The sequence below is a fragment of the Lynx rufus genome, unplaced genomic scaffold, assembly GCF_022079265.1.
Source record: "Lynx rufus isolate CCGP_SWC_20201006 ecotype Redwood Valley unplaced genomic scaffold, mLynRuf1.p SCAF_30, whole genome shotgun sequence".
Lineage (NCBI taxonomy): Eukaryota > Metazoa > Chordata > Mammalia > Carnivora > Felidae > Lynx > Lynx rufus.
The window spans coordinates 8,493,853-8,518,977 of NW_025814846.1; the positions used below are offsets into that span (position 1 = coordinate 8,493,853).

At 38.8% G+C, this 25,125-nt stretch overlaps 1 protein-coding gene across 2 annotated transcripts in view; it reads left to right on the forward strand.

Annotated features, from left to right (window-relative positions):
- Window positions 1-25,125, forward strand: part of ARHGEF9 (Cdc42 guanine nucleotide exchange factor 9) — a 133,941-nt gene that overhangs the window by 65,573 nt on the left and 43,243 nt on the right. For both annotated transcript variants that reach the window (XM_047092575.1, XM_047092577.1), the window contains exons 4-5: window positions 14,653-14,885; window positions 20,229-20,358. In XM_047092575.1, the coding sequence (XP_046948531.1) occupies window positions 14,653-14,885; window positions 20,229-20,358 (363 nt within the window). The remainder of the gene's footprint in view (window positions 1-14,652; window positions 14,886-20,228; window positions 20,359-25,125) is intronic.

A 25,125-nucleotide genomic window follows, 5' to 3' on the forward strand; every position in this document is an offset into this window, starting at 1 on the left:
AAAAAACAGACACATAGATCAATGGAGAATAGAAAAGCCAGAAGTGGACCCACAGCTGTATGGTCAATTAATCCTCAACAAAGCAGGGAAAAATATCCAATGGAGAAAAGACAGTTTCTTCAGCAAATGGTGTTTGGACAACTGGACAGCAGTTTGTAAAAGAATGAAACTGGGCCACCTTCTTACACCATACACAAATATAAATTCAAAATGGATGAAAGACCTAAATGTGAGACAGGAAAACATCAAAATCCTAGAGGACAACACAAGCAGCAACCTCTTTCACTGTGGCTGCAGCAACTTCTTACTAGATATGTCTCTGGAGGAAAGACAAACAAAAGCAAAAAGAAAGTATTGAGAACTCATCAATATAAAAATCTGCACAGCAAAGGAAACAGTCAACAAAACTAAAGGCAACTGAAAGAATAGGAGAAGATACTTGCAAATGACATATCAGATGACATTTTGATACTAATATATATTTTAGTATCCAAAATCTATAAAGAACTTATCAAATTCAACACCCCAAAAACAAATAATCTAGTGATGAAATGGGCAAAATGTATGAACATACACTTTTCCAAAGAAGACATCCAGATGGCTAACAGACACATGATAAGATGCTCAGCATCACTCATCATCAGGGAAATACAAATCAAAACCACAGTGAGATACCACCTCACACCTGTCAGAATGGCTAAAATTAACAACTCAGGAAACAACTGATGTTGGAGAGGATGCAAAAACACTGGAAACATTTTGCACTGTTTGTGGGAATGCAAACTGGTGCAGCCACTTCTGGGAAACAGTGTGGGGGTTCAAAAAAAATTAAAAATAGAGCTACCCTATAATTCAGCAATTGCCTTACTAGGTATTTATCCAAAGGAAACAAAAATGATGATTCAAAGGGGTACATGCACCCCAATGTTTATAGCAAAACTACCAACAATAACCAAATTATGTAAAGAGTCCAAGTGCCCATCAACTGCTGAATGGGAAAGATGTGGTATACACACACACACACACACAGAGAGAGAGAGAGAGAGAGAGAGAGAGAGAGGAATATTACTCAGCAATCAAAAATAATGAAATCTTTCCATTTGCAATGACATGGATGGAACTAGAATGTATTATGCTAAGCAAAATAAGTCAGTTAGATAAAGACAAATATCGTATGATTTCACTCATATGAGGAATTTAAGAAACACAACAGGTGAGCATAGGGAAAGGAAAGGACAAATAAGATAAATACAGAGAGGGAGGCAAACAATGCATTAAGAGACTCCTAAATACAGAGAAAAACCTGAGGGTTCCTGGAGGGATGTTGCATGGGGGGTAGAGTTGGGGTAAATTGGTGATGGGCATTAAAGAGGGCACTCATTGGGATGAGCACTGGGTGTTATATACAAGTGATGAATCACTAAATTCCACCCCTGAAATATAAATATATAAATAAATATATATATATATATACACACACACAAATATATAAATAAATATAAATATATATACATATATACATATTTATACATATATATTTATATATATATAAGAAACCATGCATAAAAGAACAGGAGGAGTATAACAAATATTATTGGTTGCTTGCTTAAAAGCTTCATAAAAGCTAAAGTGAGTAGACAGAGGTACTTAGATATTGGCAATCAAATGTTGGGGACTAATAAATTGAGACTGTTAGAAATGTCAAAGAAAAAATCCTAGAGGAGAACATAGGCAATAAGTAACCTCTTTGACATGAGCCATAACTTCATACTAGATATGTCTCCTGAGGCAAGGGAAACAATAGCAAGGGAAACTGTTACATAATCAAGATTAACATCTGCACAGGAAAGGAAATAATCAACAAAACTAAAAGGCAAGCTAAACAAAACTAAAAGGAATGGGAGAAGATATTTGCATATGACATATCTGATAAAGGGTTAGTATCCAAAATGTAAAAGATTTATTAAACTCAACACCTGAAAAACAAATTATCCAGTTAAAAAATGAGCAGAAGACATGAATAGACATTTTTCCAAAGAAGTCATACATATGGTGAATAGACACATGAAAAAATGTTCAACATCACTTATTATCAGGGAAATCCAAATCAAAGGTACAATGAGATATCACCTCACACATATCAGAATGACTATAATAATCACAGGAAATAACAGATGTTGGCAAGGATGCAGAGAAAGAACCCTCTTACACTGTTGGTAGGAATGCAGATGGTGCAGTTTTCCAGGGAAACAGTATGGAGATTCCTCAAAATGTTAAAAATAAATTACCTCATTCAGAAATTGTACTACAAGGTATTTATGCAAAGGATAAAATATTACTAATTCAAAGGGATACATGCAACCCCAAATTTATAGCTGCATTAGCAACAATAGCCAAATAATAGAAACAGTTCAAATGTCCATCAACTGATGAATGGATAAATAAAAATGATACACACACATGCACACACACACACGCACACACAATGGAGTATTACACAGCCATATAGAAGAATGAAACCGACTAGACTGAAGGAAGATGGCAGTGTAGGAGGACGCTGGGCTCACCACATCCTGCTGACCACTTAGATTCCACCCACATCTGCCTAAATAACCCAGAAAACCGCCAAGAGACTAGCAGAATGGACTCTCTGGAGCCAATCGTAAACGCAAGGCCCACAGACTAGGGTCGGAAGGGCGGAGAGGCGGTGCGTGCTACACGGACTGGCGGAGGGAGCCAGGGTGGTGGAGGGGCAGCCAGCCCACCCCGCAAGGCAGAGCTCCCGAGTCTGGCTTGCAAAAGCTGAGGGGCCCGACTTGGTGATTTCTGACAGCCAGCAGGACTTAACATCTGGAATAAGTCAACAGCTCTGCTCTGAGAACGGGAGGGCTAGAGAACAACGGAAGGGAGAGTTGTTGACCCCCGGAGGACAGAGCTCAGCTTGGCAGGGAACAAAGGCACTCACCAGCGCCATCTCCCTCACCCATTTCCCAGCCAAATTCCCAAAGGGAACCAGATCCCGTCACGGAACTTTCTTGCACCACACAAACACCCAACACTGTGCTTCTGTGGATCCATGCCTCACAGGTTTGCCTCACACCCAGTGCCATAGGGCCCCTCCGGAAGCAGACTACTGAAGGCAAAGTGAGCTGAGTCTGCCCCTCCCGCCCCTGTGCACCTTGTGGATCCACCCCAGCTAATACGCCAGATCCCATTGAAGCAGCACCACAAGCCTGGCAGGTGCAGGTAGCCCAGACAGGGGCCACACCACTCCACAGTGAGTCCTGCCCCTGGGAGAGGAGGAGATAAGGTACACACCAGTCTGACTGTGGCTCCAGCAGTAGGCTGGGGGTAGACATCAGGTCTGACTGCAGCCCCACCCACCAACGCAAGATACTCCAGACAGCACAAGGGAGGAGCCCTACAGTTCCACGCCACTCCCGGGACTATCCAAAATGACGAAATGGAAGAATTCTCCTCAAAAGGAACTCCATGAAGTAGCGACAGCTAACGAAGTGATCAAAAACGATTTAAGCAATGTAACAGAAAAGGAACTTAAAATAATAGTCATAAAATTAATCGCTGGGCTTGAAAAAAGTATAGCGAACAGCAGAGAATCTATTACTACAGAGATCAAGGAACTCAGAAACAGTCAGGAGGACCTAAAAAATGCTACAAATGAGCTGCAAAATAAAATGGAGGCGACCACAGCTCGGATTGAAGAGGGAGAGGAGAGAATAGGTGAATTACAAGGTAAAATTATGGAAAAAGAGGAAGCTGAGAAAAAGACAGATAAAAAAATCCAGGAGTATGACGGGAGAATTAGAGAACTAAGTGATATAAGTAAACGCAATAATGTACTCATAATTGGGATTCCAGAGGAGGAAGAGAGAGGGAAAGGTGCTAAAGGTATATTGAAGAAATCATAGCTGAGAACTTCCCTATCTGGGGAAGGAAAAAGGCATTGAAATCCAAAAGACACAGAGAACTCCCTTCAGACGTAAGGTGAGTTAATCTTCTGCACAACATACCATAGTGAAACTGGCAAAAGACAAGGATAAAGAGAAAATTTGAAAGCAGCTAGGGATAAACATTCTCTACATATAAAGGGAGACCGATAAGGCTCGTGACGGATCTATCTACTGAAACTTGGCAGGCCAGAAAATCCGGCAGGAAATCTTCAATGTGATGAACAGAAAAACATATACAGCCAAGAATCCTTTATCCAGCAAGTCTGTCATTTAGAATAGAAGGGGAGATAAAGGTCTTCCCAGAGAAACAAAAACTGAAGGAATTCATCACTACTAAATTAGCCCTACAAGAGATCCTAAGGGGAATCCTGTGAGACAAAGTAACAGAGACATCACTACAAGCATAAAACATACAGACATCACAATGACTCTAAACCCATATCTTTCTACAATAACACTGAATGTAAATGGACTAAATGCTCCAATCAAAACATGTAGTGTATCAGAATGGATTAAAAAAAAAAAAACACAAGACCCGTCTATTTGCTGTCTACAAGAGACTCATTTTAGACCTGAGGACACCTTCAGATTGAAAGTGAGGGGATGGAGAACTATTTATCATGCTACTGGAAGTCAAAAGAAAGCTGGAGTGGCCATACTTGTATCAGAAAAACTAGACTTTAAAGGCTGTAACAAGAGATGAAGAAAGGCATTATATAATAATTACAGGGTCTATCCATCAGGAAGAGCTAACAATTATAAATGTCTATGCACCGAATACAGAAGCCCCCAAATGTATAAAACAATTACTCACAAACATAACCAACGTTATTAATAAGAATGTGGTAATTGCAGGGGACTTTAACACCCCACTTAAAGAAATGGATAGATCATCTAGACACACGGTCAATAAAGAAACAAGGGCCCTGAATGAGACATTGGATTAGAAGGACTTGACAGATATATTTAGAACTCTGCATCCCAAAGCAACAGAATATACTTTCTGCTCGAGTGCACATGGAACATTCTCCAAGATAGATCACATACTGGGTCACAAAACAGCCCTTCATAAGTATACAAGAATTGAGATTATACCATGCATACTTTCAGACCACAATGCTATGAAGCTTGAAATCAACTATAGGAAAAAGTCTGGAAAACCTCCAAAAGCATGGAGGTTAAAGAACACGCTACTAAAGAATGAATGGGTCAACCAAGCAATTAGAGAAGAAATTAAGAAATATATGGAAACAAACGAAAATGAAAAGACAACAATCCAAATGCTTTGGGATGCAGCGATGGCAGTCCTGAAAGGAAAATACACTGCAATCCAGGCCTATCTCAAGAAACAAGAAAAATCCCAAATACAAAATCTAACAGCACACCTAATGGAAATAGAAGCAGAAGAGCAAAGACATGCCAAACCCAGTAGAAGAAGAGAAATAATAAAGATCAGAGCAGAAATAAACAATATAGAATCCAAAAAAATGTAGAGCAGATCAATGAAACCAAGAGTTGGTTTTTTGAAAAAATAAAATTGATAAACCTCTAGCCAGGCTGCTCAAAAAGAAAAGGGAGATGACCCAAATAGATAAAATCATGAATGAAAATGGAATTATTACTACCATTCCCTCAGAAATACAAGCAATTATCAGGTAATACTATGAAAAACTCTATGCCAACAAACTGGACAACCTGGAAGAAATGGACAAATTCCTAAACACCCACACACTTCCAAAACTCAATCGGGAGGAAATAGAAAGCTTGAACAGACCCATAACCAGTGAAGAAACTGAATCGGTTATCAAAAATCTCCCAACAAATAAGAGTCCAGGACCAGATGGCTTCCCAGGGGAGTTCTACCAGACGTTTAAAGCAGAGATAATACCTATCCTTCTCAAGCTATTCCAAAAAATAGAAAGGGAAGGAAAACTTCCAGACTCATTCTATGAAGCCAGTATTACTTTGATTCCTAAACCAGACAGAGACCCAGTAAAAAAAGAGAACTACTGGCCAATATCCCTGATGAATAATGATGCAAATTTCTCAATAAGATATCTTCTCAATAAGAAATAAAATTCAACAGCATATAAAAAGAATTATTCACCATGATCAAGCGGGATTCATTCCTGGGCTGCAGGGCTGGATCAACATTTGCAAATCAATCAATGTGATACATCACATTAATAAAAGAAAAGATAAGAACCATATGATCCTGTCAATCGATGCAGAAAAAGCATTTGACAAAATTCAGCATCCTTTCTTAATAAAAACCCTCAAGAAAGTCAGGATTGAAGGAACATACTTAAACATCATAATAGCTACTTATGAAAAGCCCACAGCTAACATCATCCTCAATGGGGAAAAACTGAGAGCTTTCCCTGTGACATCAGGAAAATGACACGGATGTCCACTCTCACCGCTGTTGTTTAACATAGTGTTGGAAGTGCTAGCATGAGCAATCAGACAACAAAAGGAAATCAAAGGCATCAAAATTGGCAAAGATGAAGTCAAGCTTTCACTTTTTGCAGATGACATGATATTATACATGGAAAATCCGATAGACTCCACCAAAAGTCTGCTAGAACTGATACATGAATTCAGCAAAGTTGCAGGATACAAAATCAATGTACAGAAATCAGTTGCATTCTTATACACTAATAATGAAGCAACAGAAAGACAAAGAAACTGATCCCATTCACAATTGCACCAAGAAGCATAAAATACCTAGGAATAAATCTAACCAAAGATGTACAAGATCTCTATGCTGAAAAGTATAGAAAGCTTATGAAAGAAATTGAAGAAGATATAAAGAAATGGAAAACATTCCCTGCTCATGGATTGGAAGAATAAATATTGTCAAAATGTCAATACTACCCAAAGCTATCTACACATTCAATGCAATCCCAATCAAAATTGCACCAGCAATCTTCTCGAAGCTAGAACAAGCAATCCTAAAATTTGTGTGGATCCACAAAAGGCCCCACATGCCAAAGTAATTTTGAAGAAGACCAAAGCAGGAGGCATCACAATCCCAGACTTTAACCTCTACTACAAAGCTGTCATCATCAAGACAGCATGGTATTGGCACAAAAACAGACACATAGACCAATGGAATAGAATAGAAACCCCAGAACTAGACCCACAAATGTATGGCCAACTAATCTTTCACAAAGCAGGAAATAATATGCAGTGGAAAAGAAGACAGTCTCTTTAACAAATGGTGCTGGGACAACTGGACAGCAACATGCAGAAGGATAAAACTCGACCACTTTCTGACACCATTCACAAAATGAAACTCAAAATGGATAAAGAACCTGAATGTGAGACAGGAAACCATCAAAACCCTAGAGGGGAAAGCAGGAAAAAAACCTCTCTGACCACAGCCACAGCAATTTCTTAGTTGACACATCCCGAAAGGCAAGGGAATTAAAAGCAAAAATGAACTATCAGGACCTCATGAAGATAAAAAGCTTCTGCACAGCAAAGGAAACAATCAACAAAACTAAAGGCAACCAACGGAATGGGAAAAGATATTTGCAAATAATATATCGGACAAAGGGCTAGTATCCAAAATCTATAAAGAGCTCATCAAACTTCACACCTGAAAAGCAAATAATCCAGAGAAGAAATGGGCAGACAACATGAATAGACACTTCTCTAAAGAAGACATCCGGATGGCCAACAGGCACATGAAAAGATGCTCAATGTCGCTCCTCATCAGGGAAATACAAATCAAAACCACACTCTAATATCACCTCACGCCAGTCAGAGTGGTTAAAATGAACAAATCAGGAGAGTATAGATGCTGGAGAGGATGTGGAGAAACGGGAACCCTCTTGCACTGTTGGTGGGAATGCAAAGTGGTGCATCCACTCTGGAAAACAGTGTGGAGGTTCCTCAAAAAATTAAAAATAGACCTACCCTATGACCCAGCAATAGCACTTCTAGGAATTTAGCCAAGGGATACAGGAGTACTGATGCATAGGTGCACTTGTACCCCAGTGTTTATAGCAGCACTCTCAACAATAGCCAAATTATGGATAAAGCCTAATTATCCATCAACTGACAAATGGATAAAGAAATTGTGGTTTATATACACAATGGAATACTACATGCTAATGAGAAAGAATGAAATATGGCCCTTTGTAGCAACGTGGATGGAACTGGAGAGTGTTCTGCTAAGTGAAATAAGTCATACAGAGAAAGACAGGTATCATATATGTTCACTCTTACGTGGATCCTGAGAAACTTAACAGAAGTCCATGGGGGAAGGGAAGAAATAAAAAGAGGTTATAGGGGGAGAGAGCCAAAATATAAGGGACTCTTAAAAACTGAGAACAAACTGAGGGTAGATGGAGGGTGAAAGAGGGGAGGGTGGGTGATGGGTATTTAGGAGGGCACCTTTTGGGATGAGCACTGGGGGTTACATGGAAACCAATTTGACAATTAATTTCACTTAAAAAAAGAATGAAACCATGAGAGGAGTAAAGATGATGGAAACATAGGGGGACCCTAAGCTTTTCTGGTCCCTCAAAGACAGCAGTTATTGAGGTCAGATCACTTGGAACACCCAGCAAATCGATTTATGGACTGGTAGAAGAAAACCCATTGATAACAATACCACAGTAGTGGGGAACTTTCATACCCCACTTATAGCAATGGAAAATCAACAGAAACGATTTTCTTTTTTTAAAATTTGTTTTAATGTTTATTTATTTTTGACAGAGAGAGAGGCAGAGCATGAGCAGGGGAGGGGCAGAGAGAGAGGGAGACCCAGACTCCAAATGAGGCTCCAGGTTCTGAGCTGTCAACACAGAGCCCGACGTGGGGCTCGAACTCACAGACCGCGAGATCATGACCTGAGGCGAAGTCGGACGCTCAACCGACTGAGCCACCCAGGCGCCCCAACAGAAACGATTTTCTAAGCAGAATATCAGCAAGAAACAATGGCTTTCTTACACCGTAAACAAAAATAAATTCAAAATGCATGAAGGACCTAAACTTGAGACAGGAACTCATCAAAATCCTAAAGGAGAGCATAGGCGCCAAACTCTTTGACCTCAGCTATAGCAACTTATTACTAGACAGGTCGCTGAAGGTAAACAAAATGAAAGGAAACATGAATTATTGGAACTTCATCAAGATTATAAGCTTCTGCAAAGTGTAGGAAGCAATCAACAAAACTAAAGGGCAGCCTATGGAATGGGAAAATATATTTGCAAACAACATATATGTTAAACGGTTAGTATCCAAAACCTATAAAGAACTTATCAAACTCCACACCCAAAAACCAAGCAACCTAGTTAAGAAGTAGGCAGAAGACATGAATAAAAACTTTTCCAAAGAAGACATCCAGATGTCTAACAGACACATGAAAAGATGCTCAACATCACTCATCATTAGAGAAATACAAATCAAAACCACAATGAAATACCATCTTGCACCTTTCTGAATAGCTAAAATTAAGAACAGAAGAAACAAGGAGTGTTGAGAAGGATTCAGAGAAAAGGGAACTCTCTTTCACTGCTTGTGGGAATGCAAACTGTGCAGCCACTCTGGAGAACACTATGGAGGTTGCTCAAGAAACTAAAAATACAAATACCCTATCATCTAGGAATTTCGCTATTAGGTATTTACTCAAATGATACAAAAATACTGATTCAAAGGGGTACATGCACCCCAATGTTTATAGCAGCATTATCTATAGTAACCTAAGTCTGGAGAGAGCCCAAATGTCTATTGACTAATGAATGGATAAAGAAGGTGCAGTATATGTACACAATAAAATATTACTCAACCATCAAAAATAATGAAATCTTGCCATTTGTAATAATGTGGATGAAGGTAGAATGTATTATGCTAAGCACAGTAAGTCAATCAGAGAAAGACAACTATATGTTTTCACCCATATGTGCAATTTAAGAAACAAAACAGATGGACACATGGGAAGGGGGGGAAGAGAAGAAAGTGGAAGAAACCATAAGAGACTCAACAATAGAGAACAAACTGAGGGTTGATGGAGGGAGGTGAGTGGGAGATGGGCTAGATGGATGATGGATATTAAGAAGGACACTTGCTGTGATGAGCACTTGGTGTTCTATATAAGTGATGAATCACTGAATTCTACTTCTGAAACTAATATTGCACTATATATTAACTAAAATATAAATTAAAAGAAGAATAAAATCTTGCTATTTGCAATAAGGTGGATGGAGTTAGAAAGTATTATGCTATATGACAAGGTCTGTCAGAGAAAGACAAACACTAAATGATTTCAGTCATATGTGGAAGTTAAGAAACAAGTCAGATTAACATGAGAAAAGAGAGAGAGGCAGACCATACAATGGACTCTTAGCTATAGAGGAAAAATGAGAGTGCTGGAGGGGATGGGGGCAGGGTGGGAGGAAGGGAGGGCTAAACAGGTGATGGGTATTTAAGGAGGGTAATTGTGATGAGAACTAGGTGTTGTATGTAAATGATGAATTACTAAATCCTATATGTGAAACTAATATTACACTGTATGTTAACTAACTGGAATTTATATAAAAACTTGGAAGAAAAAAATCCTTTGGAATTTTTAAAAAAAAAGAGGGAGAAAAAAAAGGAAGAGAGTTTTATCCAAGACCAAGTGACTACAGCTGCACTGGATACACAATCTTCACAAGGAAGAGAGTGTTCCAGAGAAAAGTAATGTTTCATACAGGGTTATATATGTTTTTCTTACATCAAGAGTTACATATCATCATGATGGAGGATATTTCAGAAAATTATAAACTTTATCTTATGGTTTTAGTATGTGCAAGGTTGCAGGCTTTAGAACTATGGGAATGGAATTTAGGGAGATTTTACTCTTATATTTAGTTTTAAATGTTTCCTTTTGGTTACTTACTACAAAGCAGATGTATAAGGTGTGCTCTGGGCAGAAACAGAACCTATGCTTTGAAGTTTTGTGAAGTTCTTCTTACCTTGATACAAGTAGAGCTTCCATGGGAACACAGGAGCAGGGCTCACAAGCATTAAAAGTTGAAAATTTCCTTTATCGTTAGACAAGGAACAATAAACAAACCCCCAAAACAGCATTAGTAAGGAAATAATAAAGATGGGAGCAGAAATAAATGATATAGAAACTAAAAAATTAACTAAATAAGTAAGTGAAACCAGAAACTGGTTCTGAAAATATCAACAAAATTGATAAACCTTTAGCTAGACTCATCGAGAGAGACAGAGAGAGAGAGAGAGGAATCAAACATAATCATAAATAAAAGAGGAAAAATAACAAAAAAAAACACCACAGAAATACAAATGATTGTAAGAAAATGTTATGAAAAATGGCATGCCAGCAGATTAGACAATGTAGAAGAAATGGATAAGTTCCTAGGAACATCTATCATACCAAATCTGAAACAGGAAAAAATAGAACATTTGAACATCCTAATTACTGGGAAGGAGATTGCATCAAAAAACTCCCAAACAAAAAGTTCAGGCTTCACATGAGAATTCTACCAAATATTTAAAGAAGAGTTAATATATATTCTTCTTAAAGCATTCCAAGAAATAGAAGAATAAGGAAAACTTCTGAATTCATTCTATGAGGCCGGTATCACCCTTACACCAAAGCAAGATAAAGATGACAAAAGGGAGGGGGAGAGAGAGAGAGAGAGAGAGAGAGAGAGAAAGAGAGAACACAAACTACAGGCCAATATCCCTGATGAACATACATGCAAAAATACTCAACAAAATATTACCAAACCAAATCCAGAAAAATATTAAAAAATCATTTACCACAATCAAGTGGAATTTATTCCTAGGATGCAAGGATGGTTCTATATCCACCAATCAATCAGGGTGATGCATCACGTCAATAAGACAAAGGACAAAAACTATATGATCGTTTCAGTAGATGCAGAGAAAACATTTGACTAAGCACAACATCCATTTATGATAAAAGCCCTCAGAAAAGTACGTTTAGAGGGAACATACTTCAACATAATAAAAGCCAGATTTGAAAACCCACAGCTTACCACATAGTCACTGAAGAAAAACAAGGATGTCCATGCTCACCTTTTTAATTTAACATGTACTAGAAGTACTAGCCACAGCAGTTAGACAACACAAAGAAAGAAAATGCATCTGAATAGGTAAAGAAATAAAACGTTCACTATTTGCATAAGACACTATATATAAAAAAAACTTGAAAGGCTCCACCAAAAACCTTGTAGAACTTATAAATAAATTCATTGAAGTTGCACTATGCAAAATCAATGTGCACAAATCTGTTGCATTTCTGTACACTAATAATGAAGAGGCAGAGAAATTAAGAAAGCAATCCCATTTATAATTGCACCAAAAATAAAATACCAAGGAATAAACCTAATCAAAGAGGTGAAAGACCTATACTCTGAAAACTATAAACATTGATGATAGAAGTTGACGATGACACAAAGAAATGGAAAGACATTCTGTGCTCATGGATTGGAAGAATGAATATTATTAAAATGTCTGTACTACCCAAAGCAATATACACATTTAATGCAATCCCTATCAAAATACCAAGAGCATTTTTCACACAACTAGTACAAAAAAATCCTGAAATTTATATGGAACCACAAAAAAACCCTCAAATAGAGCAGTTTTGAAAAAGAAAAGTGAAGCTGGAGTTTTTACAATTCCAGACTTCAAGTTATATTACAAAGCTATAATAATAAAAACAGTATGGTACTAGAACAAAAATAGAAAAATAGATCAATGGAACAGAATAGAAAACCCAGAAGTAAACCCATAAGTATATGGCCAATTAACCTTGGACAAAATAGGAAAGAATATCCAATGGGAAAAACACAGTCTCTTCAACAAATGGTGTTGGAAAAATTGGTCAACTACATTCAAAAGAATAAGACTGGGGCACCTGGTTGGCTGAGTTGGTTAAGTGTCCAACTCTTGATTTGGTTTCAGGTAATCTCACAGTTGGGAGATCAAGCCCTGTGTCAGGCTCCATGCTGAGGGTGGAGCCTGCTTAAGGTTCTCTCTCTCACACATGCTCTCTCTCTCTCTCTCTCTCTCTCTCTCCTTTTCTCCCTCTTCCCCTTCCCCACTTTCACTCTCTCTCTCTCTCAATTAAAAATAAATAATATTAAAAAATGGATTAAAGACTTAAATGTGAGATATGAAACCATAAAAAAATCCTAGAAGAGAGCACAGGCAGTAATGTCTCTGACATCAGTCAGAGCAACATTTTTCTAGATATATATCTCCTGAGGCAAGGGAATCAAAAGCAAAAATAAACTATTGGGACTACATCAAAATAAAACTTTTGCACAGCAAAGGAAACATTCAACAAAATTAAAAGCCTATCTCCTAAAAGGGAGAAGATACTTGCAAATGACATATCTGATAGAGGGTTAGTATCCAAAATATATAAAGAACTGATACAACTCAACATCCAAACAAACAAACAATCCAATTAAAAAATCTGCAGAATACATGAACAGATATTTCTTCAAAGAAGACATCCAGATGGCCAACAGACACATGAGAAGATGCTCAACATCACTTATCAGGGAAATTCAAATCAAAACTACAATGAGTTACCACCTCACCCCTATCAGAATGACTAAAATAAAAAAAAAAACACAAGAAACAACAGGTGTTGGTGAGAATGTAGAGAAAAAGAAACCCTCTTGCACTGTTGGTGGGAATGCAGACTGGTGCAGCCACTGTGGAAAAGTATGGAGGGTCTTGAAAAAGTTAAAATTAACTACCCTATGATCCAGTATCACAGTACTGGATATTTACCCCAAAATTCCAAAAACACTAATTCAAAGGGATATATGCACCCCTACATTTACAACAGCATTATTTACAATAGCCCATATATGGAAGCAGCTCAAGTGTCCATCAACAGATGAATGGATAAGGAATATATGGGGTGTATATATATACCATAGGCACACACACACACACACACACACACACACACTAGAATATTATTCACCCATGAAAAATGAAAGGTTGCCATTTGCAGAGACATGGATCAAGCTAAAGGATATAAAATCTAGGAGAAAGAAAAATACAATATGATTTCACTCATATGTGAAATTTAAGAAAAAAACAACAAATGAGCAACAGGAAAAAAAGAGAAACAAACCAGGAATCAGACTCTTACCTGCAGAGAACAAATTGATGGTTACTAGAGGGGAGGTGGGTGGGTGGATAGGTTAAATAGACGATGGGGGTTAAGAAGTGTACTTGTTGTGATGAACACTGGGTGATGTATGGAATTGTTGAATCACTATACTGTACACCTGAAACTAATATAACGCTCTATGAGAACTATCTGAATTAAAATAGAAACTTGAAAAAATAAACAATCCAGTGCCATAATTTTATTGCCATAGTATTTTCACTTTTGTCATGGCCAGTGTCCCATCAATACCCTTCTTTTATAGAATTTCATACTATTCCTACTTATTTTCTCTATACGAATGTTTACAGTTTGTCTACTTCCCAAATAATTCCTTTATTTCTATTATTAAATTTTCAATCAATTTAGGAAAGATTGATATTGTTATTTTAATATTCTACATAAGGACAGGATCTGTTGATTTTTTTTCATTTCTCCAAAACTTCTTTGTAATTCTCAGTACCCTTTTCTTCCTCTCCATTTTTCCTGTGCTCATAGCAAGATGGATTCTGGATATACTCTGAGTACTGTAACAACCACCTGGACGCCTGCATGGAACTCTCCAAACTGATGAAGGACAGCCGCTACCAGCACTTCTTTGAGGCTTGTCGCCTCTTGCAGCAGATGATCGACATTGCTATTGATGGATTCCTTTTGACTCCAGTGCAGAAGATCTGCAAGTATCCCTTACAACTGGCTGAGCTCCTCAAGTATACCGCCCAGGACCATAGGTAAAGGATAGAGGGAAGCAGGAGTTAGGGAGATCCTTGTCTACATGTTGGTCTTTATTAAGAATATATGTCTTTTAGCCATTTCTGAGTTTCTGTTAGCTTATCTGCACAATGGAATGATTTTTTTTTTTTTGCTTTCCTCAAAGGGTTATTGTGTGTGTAAAGCAAGGGAACACTTATGAGAGTTTCTTATAAGGCTGTAAAACAGTATACACACACACACACACACACACACACACACACAAAACAGTATGCATCATCATTACTACACAACTTAGACCCTGTCTTCAGGGAGCTCAACTGGATCCTTAGTTCTGAGTTTAGCCAAGTGAATCAATCCAGATGGAATGATTGCTCAACTATTTATTCCACTTTGTTTGATAGATTCAATATCCTAATAACAGCCTACATAACTTGTTCTCACCTTAGATTTCTTCTGCGTAGCTATATCCCTGGTAATCTTTAGTCCTTTCCACCCTCCTCTGCATCATCCAAACTGTACCTTCCCCTTAGACCCAGAGCATGACTGGGGGAAAATAAACTTGAGTCTTCTCCTGAAGTATTTGTTTTTGTTTTGTCTTTTTTTGTTTTGTTTTTTGTTTACAATTTTTCAGTATTTGCAAGAAAACCAAACCCAAAATGACCAAAAAGCTTATCTCTCTCTCTCTGACTGGAAATGACCTACCAGCAAATGAACCTACCAGTAAGGTATATGCTGAGAGTCATCTCCAACAATGAGTGAACCACCCCCCACCCTCACATGCTTTACTTTATGAGCTAAAGCCCTCAGCCTTGTTATAACCTGCCTTTAATTAGTATTAAATTCCTGACCTTAGACTTATTAATTCAGCTCTCTTCCTGACTGAACCCTCCAAGAAGAAAAATGACCTTTGTCCAATTTCCCTTAGCTTTCTAATTCTCAGTAGACCCACTTTCTATTTTTCTACTTCCTACTTTCATTTGGCTCCATTGCCTGGTTTCCTTGGAGCTGACTCCAGACGTAGTTGCATAAAGCCACGGATATTGGCTAGTTGGTTTTGTTTATGTTAATCTCAAAGCCAATCCCTTGGTTCATTCTTAAGCTGATGTTGTTTGTTTAGCAAATCATGGGTCATGCGCATCAATAGCTCTGGAGCCTTGGACAAATTTCAAACTCGAATCTAAATGTGGTAGCACTAGACTCTCCCTTTGTGTGTGAATACCACCAGTGTAGCTCTGCCTGCCATGCTGTGTTGGCTATGAGGGAGGCAGGTTGTGAAGGACCTCACAAAAGAGGACTCTGTTCCCTCCTCCCTAAGTCTGTTTATTACCTGGGGATTGGTGGGCATCATCATTAGACATGAAATTTGGAAGGGCTAAATGTTATTTTAAAATGCTTACTACAGACCATTGCCAGAATGGAGTCCCACGTTTTCTAAGGATACAGTTTCTTGTGAGAGCTAATAGGACACTGAAGAACTCCCACTAAAATTAGTACATTTAAAAAATAAAAATGGAAAATATGTATGGCACCTGAAATGTAAAGGCCCTTAAAGGAAGGTCTTCTAGTCAGATTTTCTCATTTTATGGCTGGAAGGACTGAGGCCCAGAGAACAAATATGTGTGGCAAGGCAGGGACGCAAAGTGTGGACAGTGGTCTCAGAACTTAGCGTTGTAAAGAGCCCTCCAGATAATTTTCATGCCCAAGAAGGTTTATAAACCATTGAACTAGCCAGTCTGGAAGGTCTCTTGCAGTTCTACCAGCCCATGATGTCATGAGCCTAAATGACCTCCACAGTTATACTTCATGGTGCTAAGTGACCAGAAGCAATCACTATTGTACTTAAATCTCAGAGGAGCAACCGGGATATTCAAAGAGTGTTTCTCAAATGTTTTTATATTACAGCTCATTTCTCACCTACTCCTGAGTATCTATTTCATGGAATATAGCAGGAGGTTCTAAAAATCATACTTGTGGATTGATGATATTAATAGATAAATTATATGTTGCATAATTGTTTTTAAGAGCCCCAGAAAGACATTTTCAAAGCATAGCCAAAAGCTATGTAAGTTTATTAAGCCAAAGTAACCACAGGCCCTTATTTGGTTTAGTGGGGTCTAGTAAGATAGGATATCTGCAAGGGACTTGCTATCCCTGTGCTCCTTCACCTTGTGACAAGAACCCCTGTCTCAAGGCCGTCTTTCCCTCTGGGTCCCTGGCCCCCTCTTTTTCTATGTACTGGGTTCCAGAGTGCTGATAGAGTGGCTCAGGCATTGGCAGGGCACATGAATCAATGTCCTCCTTCAGAGTGATCTGTTGGGCCCAGCATTACTCCCCAGGCCAGGGGCCACCTCTTTTGGCAGATTATCAGGAAGCTGTATTGAGATGACAGCTCCTGCAATGCATGTCAGAGTAGCTTGGATTTGAAGTGAATTAGAGGCTGCTTCCAGCTTTAAGGCTTAGTCAGATAGGTATTCAGATAAGGAGGTCTGAAATTCAGGCAGTCAGAGTGGCCTCTAAGGGATAAGATTCGATGGATGGATAGTAATAAGTAGATAATAATACTGCCTTTGTTTTCAGAAGGGTGATGTGTCCCCATTCAGCCATCCAACCTTCCTTAAGCTGACAGGAAGGAAGACTGTATATAACAGGGAGGTTAGCTGACATATCTGGAACAAGACAATCTTGGTTCAGTAGATCTTATCAAGGAGCTGGGCCCAGACCTTTTCTGAAGGCCTGGGGGCTCTGAGAAGGGTTCAGGCAAGACCACAACTATTCACTTCTTTTCTCACCCACTCCTAAAGCTAGTGGAGCAGGTTAAAAATGGGGACATATCCCCCTCTAACCATTGTAAGAAAGACAGCCAGCTAAATATGGCAAAGGTTGACTGACAGTATGGCAGAGTGACAGTAATGAATCCATGGCTAGGTAGTACATGGAGTCAGAGGTAATAGGCATTCTCATACCACTGCTGTCCAATGGAACTTTCTACAATAATGTAAATGTTTTATACCTGTTCTGTCCAATGTAGTAGCCACTGGCCATGCATGGCTATTGAGTACTGAGAAATGTAGGTGGTTCAACTGAAGTACTAATATTTGATTATATTTAATTTTAAATAAATGTGGCTATAGGATACCATATTGGACATAAAGCTTTATGTTTTACCTCCCCAAAAGTGGCTTAAGTCATTTTCCTGATGCCTCAAACCAGAAGGAGGAATAGCATGGGAGACATTAAATGGGCCCAAAGTACAGGGGTACTTATTTATGTCAGCATCTTCTACACTGCAGCTGCCCTTTCTGTTATCACCCTATTCTGCTTCCAAATGGCAAGCTCAGGTAGTCTTTCCAGGGAGAAATTTTAATAGTCATACAGAGTCCAATAGATTGCCCATAGGCTGGAGCAAATAACTGTAAAAGGATGAAATATAACAGGAACAAATGTAAGGTTTTATAATTGGGTCTAAGAAAGTAAGAGGGAGATGTAGAGTTAAAGGACAGACCTAGAGAGATTCAGCTTATAGATAGCATATTAAAAATTTTTTTAATGTTTATTTATTCTTGAGAGAGAGGGGGATGTGGAGGGGCAGAGAGAGAGGGAGACACAGAATCTGAAGCAGGCTCCAGGCTCTGAGCTGTCAGTACAGAGCCAGACATGGGGCTTGAACTCATGAATTGCAAGATCATGACTTTGGTTGGTCAGTAAGATTGGATGCTTAACCAACTAATCCACCCAGGTGCCCCAAGACAGCATATTTTAAAAGACTTAGGAAGCATTAGTCAACCATAAGTTCAATATAAGTCAGCAGTAGGACCCAGAAGAAAAACTGATAATAGCTAACATTTATTAAGGCTCAGAATAAGGGTTTGTTGTTGTTGTTTTTGTTGTTGTTGTTGTTGTTTTAACAAAGTTGTCTTGAGGCAGAATAAACTGATTAGGAGGTGTAGTGACTATCTGGTCACTGGAGGTAATAAAATGAAGTAACATTTGAAGACTATGGTCTGGTAGGTGTTCAGAGGACACATGGAGGCCAGCTAAGAGGAGGTGCTGCATAATGTCTGCCTTAGCAGTTAGAATTACCTTCCCTGTGCCTATGATTGGTCAACCATCTTACACTTCAATGATTTAGGAAAGAAAAAGTTACTGGGTATCTTTTTTTCCCCTCCTTTCTTCTTTCAAATTGGTGCTGGGACAGTGAGCAGATTAATGACCACAAAATATGTTCAGCTTTTTTTTTTTTAAGTAAAGGTTAGTTAAGAGTGATTCATAACTCATCCTCTTGCCCTCTCAATCTATTAAAGCTCCACCAAATGACTGGGATATCATTTTCAATCTGCCTTTCACAGGAGCCATTTGATTGGAAATCAGATCAGACAAGCAGAGAAAACTGGGCAGGGTGGTATAACTTTCAACAAGTAGGCCATCCACAGTCCCAGGAAACTGGGCCTAAAGGTTTCACTTTGATTTGTATTAATAATACTGCTACTTTTACTATAAACCAAGAGTAAAACAATTTATACAGATGACTAAACCTTCAACAAACACTACTATAATTATCCCCATTTCACATATGAGGAAACTGAGTCATTGAGAGAGTTGTGAGAATTGACAAAGGCCATACAAGTAGTCAGTGACAAAACTAGCATTTGAGCCCAAAGAGTCTGGCTCTGGAGTCTATTCTTAACCACTATGCTACATCCTATCATTATATCATACTAGAAGAAAAGAGTGGATATTATTTCACAGTGACTTTTGGCAGAGTTCCCTAGAAATAAGTGATAGAAAGTATGGTAAAGTTCTGGACCATGCCATGAATAAGGCTGCTTTCTTGATTCTTGGCTGGTTATATAGACTGGACACAAAAATAATGCTCTAAAAAAAGATAGGGGTCTATTTCGCTTTCATATAAAAAAAGTCTACAGGTAGGCAGTCCATGACTGCTATGGTGCTCTATGGTCATCAGAAACTTGGGTTCCTCCCAACTTTCTGTTATCATATCCCTAGGAGAAGGAACCTTGTCTCTATGGTCCAAGATGGCTGCTAGAACATCAACCATCACATCTGCATTCCAAGCATCAGGATTGAGAAAGGGCCAAAGAAGGGTATGCTATCTTCCTTAAAGGAGGTTTCTGAAAATTTCTGCCCAAAATTTCTATTTACATATCACTGGACTAGTTACATAATCACCCCTTACTATAAGAAATATAGGAAATATAATCTTTTACTCCATGTGGCATGGGTTCCATCTGAAAATCAGGGCTCTGTTACTAAGAAGAGAGGAATGGACTTTAGGGTTGGTACCCAACAGTTGGTTCTCTAGCAAATTGTTTTACCAAACTTGTACTTTTGTGTCTTCACAGTGACTACAGGTATGTGGCAGCTGCTCTGGCTGTCATGAGAAACGTGACTCAGCAGATCAATGAGCGCAAGAGGCGTTTGGAGAATATCGACAAGATTGCCCAGTGGCAGGCATCTGTCCTAGACTGGGAGGTAGGATCCTTATCAACAGGGGCATTTTAGAGTCTGAATAGCTCATCTAGAACATCACATCATAGCCACAGATGGATGAAAAGAAATTAAATATGAAGAGCAGCAGAAAGGATTTAGATTAGAGCCAAGGAAAAACTTTCTACTACTGAGAAGTGTGTACTTCAATGGCTTTATAAGAAGGTTGGAGAAATCTTTGAGACAACACTTCATTAATAAATGAAAGGTTCATCTCTTTGGATGTTGCCAGGAAATAATTGGATTGACTCAATAGACTTTCAAGCCTCTTTCCAGCCCTGGAGTTTTATCACCACCAGATAAAAACTTGGATAAGTAGTATGTTCTAATTCACTCCCAGACACAGACTATAAGGTTGGTTCTCTGGTGCAGGTCAATCAACATACTTCTTTTTCTATTGGTGAGATTACCTCATCCTGACACATTTTACAAGGTCTACCCAAGCTTGCACACTTGAAGTCAAGGTTCTCACTCCTGCACTATTGACAGACCAAATTATCTTTTTTATCATCTGCTTATAAAAATAATTCCTGAAAGCCTTCCATTTCGTTAGAAACAGCCACTTCTCTGAACTCAGAAAGTCTTCAGTGGCTGAAGTCACTAAAGCCTTCATTTCTAGATATTCATTTGCAGAGGATATATACAACCTAACAAATAAATGGAGATTTTTTCTTCTGTAATGTCACTGCTCTGTTGAGGTTCTTGGGTTTCTGTTCAATAGAAACAGAGCTGTGAATTATAAGGACTCACAGGTATGTGTCTTGAGTATACCATTTAGTGTTTGTCTCTTTTGCCCACCAAGGGAACTGGGGTAATGACATTTTACATTTATCTCTCAGACCCAAGTTGTGAAATCTGACAGTCCACAGGCTAACATAACCAAGATGAGAGAGGCTGGAAATGCTACCAAGGAGGGGTCAGCAATATTAAGCTTCATAGTCACAGTGTACAAGTTGAGCCAGTTCCCTGTTCCACTTGCCTCAACTGAGGTATAATTTCCTGTGATTGAGAGGTAGTAGCTCCCTAAAATTTCAAGAGGTTTAGCATATTCTAAAGAGATTAAGTAAGCATCAGCCCTGCAAACAGCTATTTTACCACAGTCTAGAAAAAAAATCTTTCCTTTATTCTTCTACCTCTGATCCTTTTTTCAAAAGTGTATTTATTTATTTTGAGAGAGACAAAGACAGTGTGAGTGGGGAAGGGTCAGAGAGAGAGGGAGACAGAAAATCCCAAGCAGGATTCCCACTGCCCATGCAGAACCCGATGTGGGGCTTGAACCCATGAAACTGTGAGATCATGACCTGAGCTGAAACCAAATCGAATCTTTAACTGACTGAGCCACTCAGGTGCCCCACCTCTGATCCTTCTTAATGTAGATGGCTGGAAAACACCACAATTCTGAGCATTGGGCATATTTTTTTAGTCTTATTTGAAAGATAAATCTATTTGAAGAATCTTTATGTCCCCATAAAGAGTAGAAAATAGTAGTGATTGCTTGAGATGAAGATAAAGGAATGAACCTATATAAAGAAACAATTGCTCCTAAGAGGAAACCAGCACTGGCCCAAACTTACTAGGGAATCATGGATCCTCCTTCCCTTGTATCTGGCTTACTTTGGCTAGTTCCTGATCAGAGGCAGAGGGCTAGACCAAATGACCTCTAGCAAACACATCAACTCTAAGGCACACTGAAATTGTGGCTGGTTAGCAGCCCTCTTTCCCTCTACCCCTGCAGTGCTCTCTATGAGAGGAGGTTCTCAGAAGCAGTTGTCTCCATACTTACTGAAATATTTTCCTCTTCCCAATGTCTGGAATATATAATTCCTCCATATGCTCTGGGGCTCCAGTCTTGAAGCTGGAGCCATGGGGGACCAATAATAGGTTGAAATTCCTCCACCTATCTAGGAAGCCTCATTAATACCAAACTTGAAAGCACGGAGTATGATTTATTTTTTTTAAGATTTTTAAAAATCTACCTATCTATTTATTTTAGAGAGAGACAGAGTAGGGGAGGGGCACAGAGGGAGGCATAGAGAGAATTTTAAGCAGGTTCCACACTCAGCGAGGAGCCTAACACAAGGCTCAATCTCACAACCCTGACATCACGATCTGAGCCAAAATCAAGAGTCAGTCGTTAAACTGACTGAGCCACCCAGGCATCCCTGAACTATGATTTAAAGACTCCACATCTAGGAAGGAATTTCATGTGTATTTGTCTAGAAGTGGGGAGTGGGAAACAAAAAGGCAATTTTGAATAGGATTGATGGGATTATATTTACTCTCTGCCTCCTTTGTTAGCATGATTGATTGGTCCTATAAATCTCAACCAAGCCCATATGTACAACACTGACACCCTGTTGCTTGGTGAATCCCTTCTTCACCTAATTTGGTAAGAAGAAAAATTCCTCATCGTTCCCTTTTCAGATTCTTGGGTCACTGTGGAACTCACTAGCTCCAGAGGAGTTGTCTTATAGGAAGCTTTTTCTGTAGTGAATCCTGATGGGTACATTTCAGAGGGCAAGCCTAAGGTTTCTGTCATGTTCATCATATTTAGTCTTCAAGACTTTTAGAATGTCTGTCATCAGGGCTTTTAGAGGACTCCCCTCCCCATCAACAATTCTGGCCATGGCCATGCATATGTGCATGCATACACATGTACATACATACACACATGCCTTATAATGATGGTGAAAGTCTGAGACACCTATTCCTGACCAAGACCACACAGCAAGTCAGTGGCAAAGCTAAAAGTTGATTCTGGTCTCCAGATTCACTCTCTAGTATTCTTTTCACTGTTGCACTATATACTCTTTCAACCTTCTGCTTCCCACAGCCCAGTTGCTTTCTCTTGTGACACTGAAAGGACTTATTTATGTGGTAAAGGGTCCATATCTAAGCAAGGCAGTAAGACTGCCTCATGGGAAAATACAAAATCTTAGTATGACTAAAAGTGGATGAGTGCTGGAGGACCACCCTGAAAAGGCAATAGGACATGTCCACTCCATGGCTTGCTAGCTATTGACAAAAGTGACCCAACCTCACTGGTTCCCTGATATAGGTTCTTTGTATGTGCTATCTGTCTAAACAGTTACACAAGCAAAGAGAGGTCCTGCCAAATTGCTGAGGGCTGCTGTGGATAAGCCTTGCAAATCAAGAAAATTAAGCAGTATTTTGCTATCTCCACCATTCCCTTGCCTCCCCCAGATGTTTGAACAAACAGGGTGGCTGCCAAAAGCATCCATATAATAATACAGTTTAATTTGTCAAATTAAAAAGAAGAGTCATAAGGGAAATCTTCAAAGCTTAATGTACTTTGAAGAGGAATTGGGAGATAGCGTGGAGGGCTGGCAGCAAACAGGCAATTGGTACCTACTCACTAAATCAGAATATCTGGCTAGACAATAGGAGGCTTTTTATTATATACAGACCTGAACGTGACTCAGCTTATTCCATAAATATTCTGGGTCTTTTTGATCAACTCTAGTTATCATCCTTGCTCCCTGCCAGCCTATGAGGACTAGAGTTCATGAAGTACCCCCTGATTTTCCCTACCTCCCAGGGCTCCTAAAAAATAAGTGGATGAGTGAAAGGATTACACATATTCAATATCACTCATCATAAGGGAAATACAAATCAAAATAATGAGATACCACCTTGCACCTGTCAGAATGGCTAAAATTAACAACTCAGGAAACCACAGATGTTGGCAAGGATGAAGAGAACATTTTTGCACTGTTGGTGGGAATGCAAACTGGTGCAGCCATTCTGGAGAACAGTATGAAGAAGTCTCCTCAAAAATAAATAAATAAATAAATAAATAAACAAACAAACAAACAAACATGGGTCTTACTTACAACCTAGCAATTGCACTAGTAGGTATTTATCCAAAAGATATAAAAATGCTGATTTGAATGGGCACATGCACCCCAATGTTTATAGTAGCACTCTCAACAATAGCCATTAAAGGAGATGTAGTATATATGTATGTATGTCTATGTCCATACACACACGCATGCGTACACACACACACACACACACACAATGAAATATTACTTGGCGATCAAAAAAGAATTAAATATTGTCATTTACAACAACGTGGATGGAGCTAGAATGTATTATTCTGAGTGAAATAAGTCAGTCAGAGAAAGACAATGTGAAATCATATGATTTCACTCATATGTGGAATTTAAGAAACAAAAGAGATAAATATAAGGGAAGGGAAGGAAAAATAAGATAAAAAGAGCGAGGGATGCAAACCATTAGAGACTCTTATATACAGAGAACAAACTGAGGGTTGCTGGAGGGGTGTTGGGTAGGGGTATGGGGTAAATGGGTGGTGGACATTAAAGAGGACACTTGTGTTGAGCACTGAGTGTTATATGTAAGAGATGAATCACTAAATCGTACTCCTGAAACCATTATTACACTATATGTTAACTAACTTGAATTTAAATAAAAATTGAAAGAAATTTTTTAAAAACCTACATAAAAAAAGTAAGTATCACCCATACCTCTAAGTAATAATCAATGTCTTAGAGCAGCTTAGGGGAGATGCAGGGAGAAGAACCTGTTTCCAAGGACTACAGTTTCAGGGAAATTTACATTTCTAATTTCTCTGATACTGATGTTTGTTGAACTGTCACATTGCTGCCCTTCCCACTCATTAGATCTACTTGAAGGGAGAAGAAACATATCCCTGACAGCTTCCTTTTAATCTTTTTCCCCCTGGAGATTTTTACCAAAAGCCCAAAT